Source organism: Diorhabda sublineata, chromosome 7 (assembly GCF_026230105.1).
Source record: "Diorhabda sublineata isolate icDioSubl1.1 chromosome 7, icDioSubl1.1, whole genome shotgun sequence".
Classification (NCBI taxonomy): domain Eukaryota; kingdom Metazoa; phylum Arthropoda; class Insecta; order Coleoptera; family Chrysomelidae; genus Diorhabda; species Diorhabda sublineata.
In genome coordinates, this window is record NC_079480.1 from 24,276,734 (window position 1) to 24,289,318 (window position 12,585).

Genomic DNA, 12,585 nt, shown 5'->3' on the forward strand with positions numbered 1-12,585 from the left:
AATGAGTAAATTTAACCAATCGTTAACCGTTTTATCGTATCGATAATTTCATAGATATCCGCCACTCTCTCAAATCATATTTCATTAAAATATATTTATTTTTTTCAAAAATTTCTTTATATTAGTGAAAATAAGTGTCTTGTCTACGATTTTATTGATTTTTTTCGAATTTGAAGCGGTACCAGACGTAGGACAGGTATTGGTATTTTGCAAAGAAAAAATTCTCAATTCTTACGAAATCGTGAAAGCTCTCATCCTACGAAACGATGAAATCAGAATGAACATACCCCTTTTGTTTTTACCTATGATGCGGCCGCACCTTTTGAAAATGGAAGACGCTTTCATGCCGGGATTTTCGACAATTACTTGGACTTCTATGGGAATCCCAGAATTTTGCGACAAGGTTACAAGCATTTTGGACTACGTTGAAATATTCGTCAAAGAAGTAAAGGTAAGCAAAAAAACTTCTACAGGCACGTTCTTCCAAATGTGTTTAAGCAACTAATAGACGAGATTTAAAGTACAAACTTTAGCGTATCAAATTTTACTAATGCTTTACACCAGACGACGTTTCGAGATTTAACGACATCTACTACCTATCCTAGAGACGCGGTTATCTTTTAAATGTGTCAAAATTCGGGACATTTCCTTAAATTAGCCTCTTCCGAGATATCACCCCTACAAGGTGGCATGTACAAATTTCAAGTTTCTATTCAAAATTTAGTAAAACAATTAGAATTAAATTTTATTTAACACACTATAGAAGTAATATCTCCGGCGTGGGTGAGGAAATTTTGTTGGAGTGACCCATCATGATTTTATAGGGCAATAACTTTTACATACCATGAAAATTTTAGAGAAAATCATCTTAGTATTGTAGTTTTGGGAGCTGACAAGTTTTATTAGTGAATCTTTTGTCAAAATATCTTTTGTATCTACTGGTTTTTGAGAGTCAGCTTCTTTTTTTTCAACTTAGAGAAAACTACCTGGAAATCATTTCATAAGTTTACACAATGAACATTGTGAATATTTTAGGATATGAAAGAGGCCCGAATCGATGAAGTGCTTGAAACTATAACTAGAACAAATTTGGCGTATCTTCCACCCGATGCTATCAGTCCCGCTGATTATTTGCAAGAAAATATTAACCATAGGAAACAAATAAGTTAGTATGATTTTTATTCGAAACAAATTTATTATCACTGTTTTTTCCTATTTTAAAATTGTATCAATAATTTAGATTAAACGACAACCCAACAGTAAAAAATAGATTGACACACTTCCATGTTAGTTTCTTCTTCTTCTTCTCTATTGGCCTTTTGCTTAATGACATACAGCCAAGATTTGTGTTTACTTGTTACCAGTTTATTTGAAGAGTGTACGTCTGAAGACTTGCTTCCCGTCATTCAAAAGTAAGAATACGTGACTACAAAGGATAACAAATATAGATTCTTTACGTCCTGTACTGTATCCTGATGGGTTGCACCAAGAGAGTTGTACAAAAAAAGGGTTTTATTTTTTTGGAAGTAAAAAAAGTCAACTTTAGAAATTACCACCTATAAAAGTGAAAATATTCTCTACCATTCTACAATTATTATAAGCTAAGCTATATATTACGAAATTGGTTACAAACACCTAGTGTCTACTTAAAGTATTGAGTCATTTCGTGTTAGGTATTCGATTAGAAGCTCCACTGACTTCAACACTAGAACCATAAGCGACGAATAAATATTATTGATTGACTTAAGCAGTTCTTTGTATACGAGGTCTGGCTATTAAATAACGAGTCTGCGCGCATAGAGGGCGCCCTAGATGAGTGGGGTAAAAAAACAGCGTATAAATCTCAAATTTCATGTTAAATTTGAAAAAAACTCCGACTGAGAGTTATAAATTGTTGGAAGATGCCTATGGGGATAATTCTCCATATTGTGCGCGTGTTTTTGAGTGGTGCAAGCGCTTTAGTGAGTGCCGAGAGAGCACTGAAGATGACCAGCGCCCAGGTCGCCCTTAGACTATTCCAACTCCGGAAACAGTGACCAAAATCAACCAAAATGTGCGTGCAGATCATCGAATAAGCATCCGGATAATTGCAGAGGCTGTAAACGCCGATAAAGAAACGGTTGGAAAAATTTACCTAAATCCTGATCACAAGCTTTTGCGTCAACGGGTCTGCTCAGATTTTCTTGGAAGGTTAGAAAGTTTAGAAAAAGATCTGGTTTGAAAGGGACTCGATTTGAGTCGATGGAAGTGGTAAAGCATTTAAATACTTTATACTATAACGGATCTGAACTTAGAAAACAATCTTTGGCAAATATCTAATATTCCTGATATATTTTTTGGTATTTGATACTTTATACTACACTAACTTATAATATGATTCACTTATCACTATCATTCAACTAACTTAAATAATTTATTCAAATACTTCGATCACTTTTCTATTTCGGTCTGTTCATTACGATTATTTATTATAAACTAAACTAAAAAGCGATAAAAAAACTTCTTTTATATATCCCAAAAGAATTAACAAAAGTTTTAGAAAATAAAGAAACAAAACAAATAAATAAATAAATCTTCCTAGAAATTATTCAAAAGAAACAATGTAAATTAACAGCCTGATTTAATAAAAACTTCAAACGGATTCCGTACACCGAAGGCACCGCGCTACCGCCAAAATTTAAAATTCCACAATCTAGACAGGATCGGCTCCAGGTCTTCTAATTGTCAACAGTCACAGTAAAGATCTTCCTTAGCATTTATTTTATTTATTTTGTATATCTGACGGCGTAATCGAGATTGTTCTCGAACACAATCAAAACAGTTTCGAAACATTCGATAACTGCATACTTATATATAGATAAAGTTACGGGGAAAAGAAGAATAATCTAACCGAGCGAACAACGTAACCTAACCTCGTTTTAATATTTTACTTTCAGTAAAAGAATTGCAATTGAAATCGTATTCCGTGGAACGTTGTGTGATCGAATTGATCAACAAGTTTTTGAGTGTTATCGACGAACCGAGATTCCAGAAAAATAAATATAATTGGTTGGACGCAGAAAAGGTTTTGAAAGCTAGCGGATCAGCAACTAATTTATTAATGAACGAGGATGCAGGTAAATTCCCGAATCTATAATATTATAGGGGGATCGGAAAGTAATGTTGGTTTGTTGAATTAACTTTAAACAAGTTTTTATTTTTAATCATTAATAGTTATCAACAACAGTTTGTTATCTAGTGGGAGAATTTTCAGCATTTATGAAACAATAGCAATCAAAGAAAGGAAATTTGAATATTTGTGTCATACAACAAGGAATGAAAATCAATATGGCTTGCTGCAGTTAATGCTTGAAGGCAAATTATGCGGTCATAATGGAGCGCGGAGAAGAAAATTTGGGCTCAAAAGCTTCAGGAAATGATTCGACTTAATTACCACAGAATTGTTCCGGTTAGCAGCCAACAAAGTTGGAAGAAATTTTCCTTTTGGAAGCTTTCGAGTAGAGATTGGTTCACTGGATCAACTTGTTCACGATAAAGATAGGAATCCATGTTTTTTTCTTGTAAAAAGCAAGTACAAGAGGGTAAACTCTATTATACTTGAGTAGCTCCAGTTTTGCCTGTCGCATGAAGATATATGTGGATATTCATCTTGATCTTCCCGATTTAACAGGCTTGCACTTCTCCAATGAAAGGTGTCCTAATAAATTGACGTTCTGGGCTCCTGCAAGCGAATTCGTCTATTTGTAGATTACGTCTTGTAGATACTATTTAAGGGAGAAATTATATTAATCAGCTTGGAAGAGTATTTGCCTTTCTTCTATGCTCCAAGCTGTCCAAGTTTCTTGTCAACAGTAGGTGGAATTGCACTCTTCCGTATTGAGTCGAGCATCCTCATGGTATTCTTGGGAACCGAGCTCCAAATGTGCGAACAATACTCTAAAGATGGACGAATCGTAGAGAATTAGAAGCTGTTGCGAAATATATAGCTTTTTGGTCTTAAAGAGGGTACGAAGTTTTTGTGAGGCTGCCTTAGCTAATTCAGTCACCTGACTATGCTAGGACATACTAATTTGCGGTGATGGTAATATTTCATTTCCAGACAGTACCAAATTCCAGGCTACAGTGTCATTCGTCTTTGTAAAAACAGCAGTCTGGGTTTGTGCTACATTAAATCAATCAGTTTGCTTCCAGAATGTCTTCAAGATAGGTATTGATGGTGGTGATCTCAAGCGTTGACCTAAAACCTGGTGTTACCATCGATAGTGAGGATGATAAGCCGTACGATCCCGATTTATTTAGAACGTTGACATGCGGAACCCTGTCAAAAGCGTTCGATGTGCTCCGAATACCCCATATTTCAAAACTTCAAAGTAAAAAATCCTTTTTGGTATGCGAATCTCGCTTTGTAGTACTTTGTGGTGATTCATTTGAAAAGAGCCACTGCTTTTTGCGTATTGGATTGTCATATTAGACCCATTTGGTATCTCCAGTGATAAAGCGATCAAAAAATGATTCTGTATGGTATCTTTGGAGCAATACGTTGCATGTAATAGATAACTTCTTTCTTTTCGTCTGCAAATATTCTTGGATGGTGGAACAAGGTTAATCGAAGGTGTTTGAATATTTATTGATTATCTAAAATGGATTGCTTCCACGTTTACATGTCGATATATAATATTGTTGATTTCCCTGATAGGTAGGAGTCACAGTTCGTATGAAAATTGTCCGTCGAAATGCGTAAAATTGTAGTGGCGCCACATTAGCATCAGTGTTAATTTCTTTTGGTTTATTTTCTTTACATTATTTTGTACAATAAAAGTCGATATTAAAATTTTAACTTTGTGTACACACCAGCGTCATTGTGAAAGGTTTTTGAACTGACATTTCTCGTATACAACTATATTGACAGGCGCAGAAACTTAATTACTTTCTAGTCCCCATTTGCAGATTTATTCGCATGAAGATATCAAAATATTTTGCACTGCGAGCAGGCGGGGTAAAATCATGGGAGGTAGATGCAAACTTGGGATTTAATGTCTCATATAATTGATATAGAATCAATTTAGGAATGTATATGGCAGTAAAATGAATTTTTTCATATTAATTTATGTACTTTTGTAGCTTTCAAAGAAATTGACCGAACTTATACCAAAGAATTGAGCGCAATTCACGACGATTGCATGGAAATGTTCATGTTCTTTAATATGAGACTTGTTGATGCTTTTATAAAAGCTACTAAATGGTCTTTGGAACAAGTCAAATTAAGAGCTACGAGGTAAATAAAACATACGTTGTTTCAACACGATAAGATGTTTTAAAATACTATTATTTTGGCAGTAGAATAGTAATTGATTCAAACATCGTCCAATTGTAATCAAATTCCACCAGAATCCTGATTTTTTTGTACCAGTACGTGCCACGTAATTTTTGAATACATCTGATGGTTTTTTCCCTATTCTGAACTCTCTAGATAAGCCTGTAGGCCTTTGTGTTTGAATGAACCACTTAGTCTAGTAATGCGTTAAACTAATTTCTTGTTGCAACATGTAATGATTGTTGATCTTGTCTAGTATGGTCGACGTCGAAAAATTGGTAAGTCAATCTTCCCCCATCTTCGTTTATCCATCCACGTGTTAAACCAGATTTGTGGTAAATCACATGTTGAATATTTACTCAAGGCAATGCATCCATCATGTTGTAAGAACTTTTATTGCAAAACATGGCACCATCTTGATTGAACAAGCACTATATGTGCTCGATCTTGTTGAGGTGACTTTTTCACAAGGTCGAATCAATGCTGAAGGAGACGATTTTTAATTGTGGATGCGGTCAAAGCTGAAGCAACCAAGATCTCAGCCAACTGATAGTAGATACTTTCTGTAATGGAATAGTCGTATCCTTCTGTTGCAATTGACGACGAAGTGACAGATTTCATTGTACGAAAGTTGCTACTTAGGTTTTGAGATATGGCAACACTGATGTGAATATGTCAAATCTGTAGTGAACGTACTCATAATGTGTGCTATTTGAGTTGTTTATAGATACTTGAAAAGCATCATCTCGAGCTGTTTCGCTGGTTTTCCAAATTAAATCGTGGTCGCAATTGGCTGTAGGATGAATTTCGTGAAGGTCGTGCCATAAAGCATCGATGATGTGCTGTATGTGCCAAATCCAATAAAAGTTGTTCGCGCAAGAAGCACACAAAAAGCCAATCATTTTCCACCCCGACAATGCAAGCTCTGACGGTTCAGTTCAAACCAAAACGTTTTTGAACAGTCAAAAAACATTGAATTGATGGATCATCCTCCGTACAGTCCTTGTTTAGCACTCAATGATTTCTTCAGGGTCAACGTTTTTCTACATTCGAAGTCCTATAGAATTATAAATATTTGTTTTTATTTGTGTCAAAACTTCAGTGGCAGTCCTCGTACTTTATTTCGAAGCGATGTAAACAAACTTCATACAAATTTTAATTTGAAGACTTGATATAATTTACGACGTTTTTACAGTTTAGGAGAGCTCAGACCTTTGATGTTTACAAGTATGATACTTCAAATACCGTTTAACATGATCAATCCTTCTCTAGATCAAATTCAGAACTTTTTTTCGCAAGTTTTAACAGTCGTCTTGGATACTCATAAATATATTCAGATGTGGGGTCAAGAATTCAAAAAGAAATCGGCTATGAAATCTGTCAAAGGTGCGTAATTTTATTTTTTATTATTTTTTTGACGGCATTTTATAGAAAATATAAAAAATATTCATTTGAAGACAAAGAAGAAGTTGAGTTACCGAAAAACAAGAATTACTATAAGTTAGTAAACGAGCACAAAGAAGTCGTTAGAGTTTATATGAGTTTACAGGGTGTTATGTTTTTATTGCAACCGGACGTTGAAAATATATTGCAGGTGAGTTTGGTGAATAGATTACTTCTTGCAGTATCGAAATTGATTTTCAAAAACTAATGAAGCTATTTGAAGCTTCATTTAGCCATAGGGTTCATAAATTATATTTTTTTGCAAGGGTTTAGTAGAAGCTCTAGTTAATTGAAAAATATGTTCAAATGAGTAGACAGATTTTTGATATCAAATTTTGTAATTTAGCAATATTTGGAATACAATTATCTTTGGGCCGAAGACAGAGATGAACAAGTACAAATTTTCTGCGATAAAGGACCTTTGATTGTTGAAATTTCGGAAAAATTCAAGGAATACGACGCTAGAGCTGAATCTATCAGGCAGTTACCGGAAAAACATGATATTGGCGCCTTGCAAATTTTAATGGGTATAATTTTCAATTCATATTGCTTTGAATTTTACAATTCAATAACCATTTTCTTGTTTCGTACAACGAAATTTATATTTATTTAACCATTTATCAACAGATCAGTACAAAATGGCGCTTTTGGTGGAATCTGACGCTTGGAAACATATTATGGGTAAAAAATTGTGCGACAATTATAGGGAAAAATTGAATAAAATGGTCGATTTCATAAAAGCTCAAGAAAAGATTCTGAATAAGCCCATTACTGATTTGGACGATTGCAGGTAAAATTTTATAACCTTTGAGTACTAATTTTTTATTACCGAAACAGCGAGATAATATTTTCAAAAAACACTTATCAATAATTTCTCAAAATAGCTGATTACGCCTAAAATATATTTTTCTTGACACATTTTCAATATTACTAATTAATTTTGGCGCAGTCAATAGGATTGGAGTGCTAGAAATGAAAAAAAAACGTAATAGATATTTTCTGTAATTTTCCTTGAGATATTTTCAAGTTTAATAATACTTATCGAACTTTTTAGAGTTGCTATGTTATGTCTGGAAGTGATAAGAGAGAATTTCATCGAAATGGACATGGATCTGGGTCTTATAGAAGACGCATTTGCTACATTCAACCGATTCCACATTGACGTATCCAAAGATGATACGGAACGTGTCGAATCTTTAAGATTCAATTTTCAAAATATGGTCAATCATGTGCGTATACATTTGTTTTTACAGATTTTTCTAGGTTTTCCTGTAACCTGATAAACTCGTTTATCAGCGAATTGGCCGGCGATATCTTGATCGTCACCACGACTCAATAACACGTTAATATCAGCAACCATTTTGTTTTTCTTTTGTTTTGTGTTATTTTGTTTCGCCATTTCCCAAATTTTATTCCTGGATTGATGGCGGACACACACACACACACACAAACACGCTGCACCGTAGTAAAATTAATACCGAAGAAAATCACCTTAGCTAAATAATTTCAACGATTTCGGTTAAAAATGGTAAAAATTTGGAACATATAGTCTTAAGTTTTATTTAATTTGCTTTCTACAAGGTGAAAACAAAAGATACGGCGAATAATTTTACTGAAAACAATGTAAATTTTGTATTAACCTCCTCCAAAGTACTGCCCTTGCTTAGTGACAAAATTATCTCAATGTAGAATCGACTGAATACATTACTGGCTGGGTGTTATCTCTGTTATTACGTTATTGGTGTCAGAACGTTTCCGTTATAAGACAAAATCACGTGATGTTAAATCTGGTGGTTGGGAGAGATGTAGTTAGGTTAGGTTAGAGTTTGTAGCAAAGTGAGTTTCTGTAATGAATAAGAAAGACTTTGGTTCAATTTTTAGATCTCCTTTTCTCATTTCTCTGCAGATATTGTTTTTTCTTATCCACGGGTAACACAATTTGTACAAAGGATTCCGGTTCTAGATCTTTGATTACCTACAAAGATGTTGTTTGCACCTCGTGAATGAATGTCATTTTTTTAAAATTAATACGTTTCAGTCAAAAGCCGTTCAAGAAGATATTTGCAACGTCCAAGGTCCTTTATTGGAAGAATTAACCGCGGGAGTCGCTAAATTCAAAGACGAAGTCGAACAATTTGATATCGACTTCGAAGAAAGAGGCCCGATGATACCGGGTCTGGCAGCTAGAGAGGCTAGCGATAGGGTCTTAGCTTTCCAAGATAGATTCGATGAATTATGGAGGAAATTTGAAATGTATAGTAGCGGCGAAAGGTTATTTGGACTAGAAGTAAACGATTATCCCATATTACACAAGAGAAAGAAGGAATTTAACTTGTTGAATAAATTGTACGGGTTATATTTGGCGGTTAATCATAGTATCGATGGTTATTTCGATATACCTTGGAGTGACGTCGATATTGAAGTCATATTTGCGGAGCTACAGGACTTTCAGAATAGGTACTGTGTATTGGTTATTATTATTGATAATTTTAAAAAAATTTCCGATTTTTGCCGTAACATTCAATCACTTCTATAGACAATGAAACCAACGAAAACGTCTGAAGTACAATTCACGTAGATTTTTATATCAATCGCTTCCGTTTATTTCAATTACAGGTGCAGAAAATTGCCCAAGGGTATGAAAGATTGGCCCGCCTTCATCGAACTCAAAAATAAAATAGACGATTTCAACGAAACTTGTCCTTTATTGGAATTAATGGCTAACAAGGTAAGTAACTTCCAATACTTTCGCAAATTCACTAAAGATCCATAGTTGACTTAGTCTTTAGATGTAGGAATTTCAAATACTCTAGGCAACACTGTTCAAACCAAAATTCTCGATTCTATTCGAAATGTGCGGATACAAGCAACGAGTTTGTTCGTAGAGTGCATACTAGATATTAGCATAACGGTTCTGAACGTACACAACACAAAGACCACACAGCCAGCGATGGTAACATGAAGACTCCAGGAAATCATGGATCTAATCGACGAGTAGCGTACAACGTGGAAGATCAGCATCGATGCAAAATGGCTAAGAGTTATTCTAGATATTTTAGAATCCACTTCGACTTCTTAGAAGACAAGATGAAAACGATTTAAGTTGGAACTCATCATCAGGGTGATGCACATGAAGATACAGTGTCAAGAGCCATCGAAAGGAGACAAGCAGTAGACGCTGCTTAGTATATAGCTCTCAAGTTGGACCAGAATAAGAATCAAGAGATCATGGACGAAATCGCTGGAAGAAGATTGGATAAACTGAGTTTGGGTCAACAGATACTAGCAATGAAGACACCAAAATGAAAAGGAATGTGAACAACAAAGAAGGTAACCTCAACGGATGAGATGTGAGCGAGAGGAAGTACTTTTTTAAGCGACGTATTCTTCGGATTTGGTCTATAATGAGATTCCTCAATGAGCTTCGTAAACTGATGCTTTCTACAACATCTTCTCTTGTTGAATTGGATTATCTGCACTTCTACATCAAAATATAAATACAGGAATCAACTCAGTGAGGCCATATCTAGCCTGGTATCAAATTTAATGACGTTGTGACCCTCTACACAAACTCTATCCATTTCTCTATTTCGTGCATCCATCTTGTAAAAGGTCTTCCTTTAGAATTGGACTTCTACCATTCTATTGTATTTTCTGCTTTTTCATAAATCTATTTCACTCCGTTTTATGCAGTTTTAATTTATTATATTCAAGGCAATGAAAGAAAGACATTGGAAACGTCTGACAAACTTGACTGGCTATCATTTCGATATAGATTCGCCGTCGTTCACGTTGAAGAACGTTATGGAAGCACCCCTATTGAAATATAAAGACGACGTGGAAGATATCTGCATAAGTGCCGTCAAAGAAAAAGACATAGAAGCTAAATTGAAACAAGTTATAGCCGATTGGGCTATAGTGGAACTTTCTTTCGCGAACTTCAAGACCAGGGGAGAGTTGTTGCTGAAAGGTCAAGAAACCGGTGAGATTATCACGGTTCTTGAAGATAGTTTGATGATTATGAATTCGCTATTGAGCAACAGGTGAATGTGTATATTTCATTTTTTTTACCATGTAAATAAGTTGACTTTTAATACAAAGTTGAAGGTTTGATGCATTAATGTTCTACACGGAAAATTCTAACCTTAAATTATGAAGACTTAAACCAAATTTAATTGAAATATCGCTTTCTTAATATACAGGGTGTTTTAAGTCATGGGAAAAGTTCAAACGGGTATCTTTCCTTTTTATATTCTACGCCCCTGGTTGAATAAATTTATAAATCCCTCATTTTTTTTCAGGTTCATAATGCTTGATTTAATTTATCAATAAATCTCCCTGTATACACTTTAATTTTGAATTATACAAGTTTCGAAGGATGGTATTTAAAATATTATCACATTTTTCCTTTTTCTATGAATATAGAAAATGTATATTACTTTTTGTTTTCGTAATTCTCCGATACAAAGAACGAAATCATTACGTATACTTTCAGAAAAATCAAAGATCTGACAACAACGTAAATACCACCGTAATAAAAACGTGGAAATGATAATTTCTGCATTATTTCCAGATACAACGCACCTTTTAAAAAAGATATAGCGCTCTGGGTTCACAAATTGGTAGATACTTCGGAGATTTTGGAAAAATGGTTGATTGTACAAAACTTATGGGTGTATTTGGAGGCGGTGTTCGTGGGAGGTGACATAGCAAGGCAATTACCGGCAGAAGCTAAACGATTTAGCGTACGTATTTATGAGTTTGTTGATTATTCTGCTATTATCAGTTTATAGAATTTAGAATGGAGCGGTATTTGTTTATGATTGGGTATATGGATCATTAGGAAGGTATCCCCCTACCACACGAACCAGCAGTACTTAAGTTAACAATTAGTAAGACGAGGAACCAGCTAAAATTCATCTGAGGTTCTTTTCCTAGCTCAAGGAAGCTGTTGATGACTTTATTGACGTTTCATAATGCTTTAAATATTGAAAGAACTTGATGTGAACTATAGAAGTGTTCGATCAATCAATTGGAGAGCAATCGTATGTCAAAAAAAGATCAGCAATTTGGGTTCCAAGGTTTTTGAATGATTATCAACAATCTACACGTTTCCATTGCTTCCAACTCTTTTTGAAAAAGAAAGGAACAGCTTCCAGCATAAAATTGTTATTTGTAACGAGACATTTTGATTTCCTAGCATCCCCTTGTATGGAGTGAAGAAAGAAAGGCGAAGAAAATCCCGTGGAAGCCAAAACTCGATTGTATGTGGGGAAAGTGTTGGCCATAGTTTTTTGGTATTGGAGGCATATTTTTCTGGTAGATTTCTTGCATAGATACGAAACAGCAACGTAATCTACTACTGCGATTATATGGATCAAATTAAGCGTGTAGAAGTTAAGATTGTTCCATCCGCTAGGTGTTGCTTCTCCACGATAACGCCAAGCTTCACACAGAAGCTGCAACGCAGCACAACTGGTTGAAATTAATTGAAAAGTACCACCTTACAGTACAGATTTATTACCATCAGGTTTTGTCGCAAAGAAGCACTTGGAATCAATTGGAAATTAATTTTATTATAGTATAGCTTGAACGACTACTCAATCAAATTATTTTGAAACATTTGCCAAATCGAGCTTAGCGCTGTTAAAAAAATTTTGATTAAAGAAAATTGCGTCAAAAAATTGTCGAAAAAAGACGCGGCAAAATCAAACCAAGCGCTTGCTTCATGACAATGAAGCAACACCCACCGTATGGCTCTGATCTGGCTCCGTGTGACTATTTGACATGTTTGGAAACTAAAAAAAAACAAGATGAAATAGGAGCTA

The 12,585-nt window shown here is 34.8% G+C and overlaps 1 protein-coding gene across 1 annotated transcript in view; it reads left to right on the forward strand.

The window, feature by feature from the left end:
• LOC130447104 (dynein axonemal heavy chain 8) overlaps positions 1-12,585 on the forward strand; it is an 85,952-nt gene that overhangs the window by 11,794 nt on the left and 61,573 nt on the right. Inside the window, 14 exon segments of the mRNA XM_056783761.1 lie at positions 177-451; positions 1,036-1,165; positions 2,937-3,116; positions 5,122-5,275; positions 5,836-5,855; positions 6,515-6,700; positions 6,772-6,908; positions 7,104-7,284; positions 7,385-7,547; positions 7,812-7,986; positions 8,796-9,214; positions 9,374-9,485; positions 10,472-10,800; positions 11,331-11,502. Coding sequence (XP_056639739.1) covers positions 177-451; positions 1,036-1,165; positions 2,937-3,116; positions 5,122-5,275; positions 5,836-5,855; positions 6,515-6,700; positions 6,772-6,908; positions 7,104-7,284; positions 7,385-7,547; positions 7,812-7,986; positions 8,796-9,214; positions 9,374-9,485; positions 10,472-10,800; positions 11,331-11,502 — 2,633 coding nt within the window.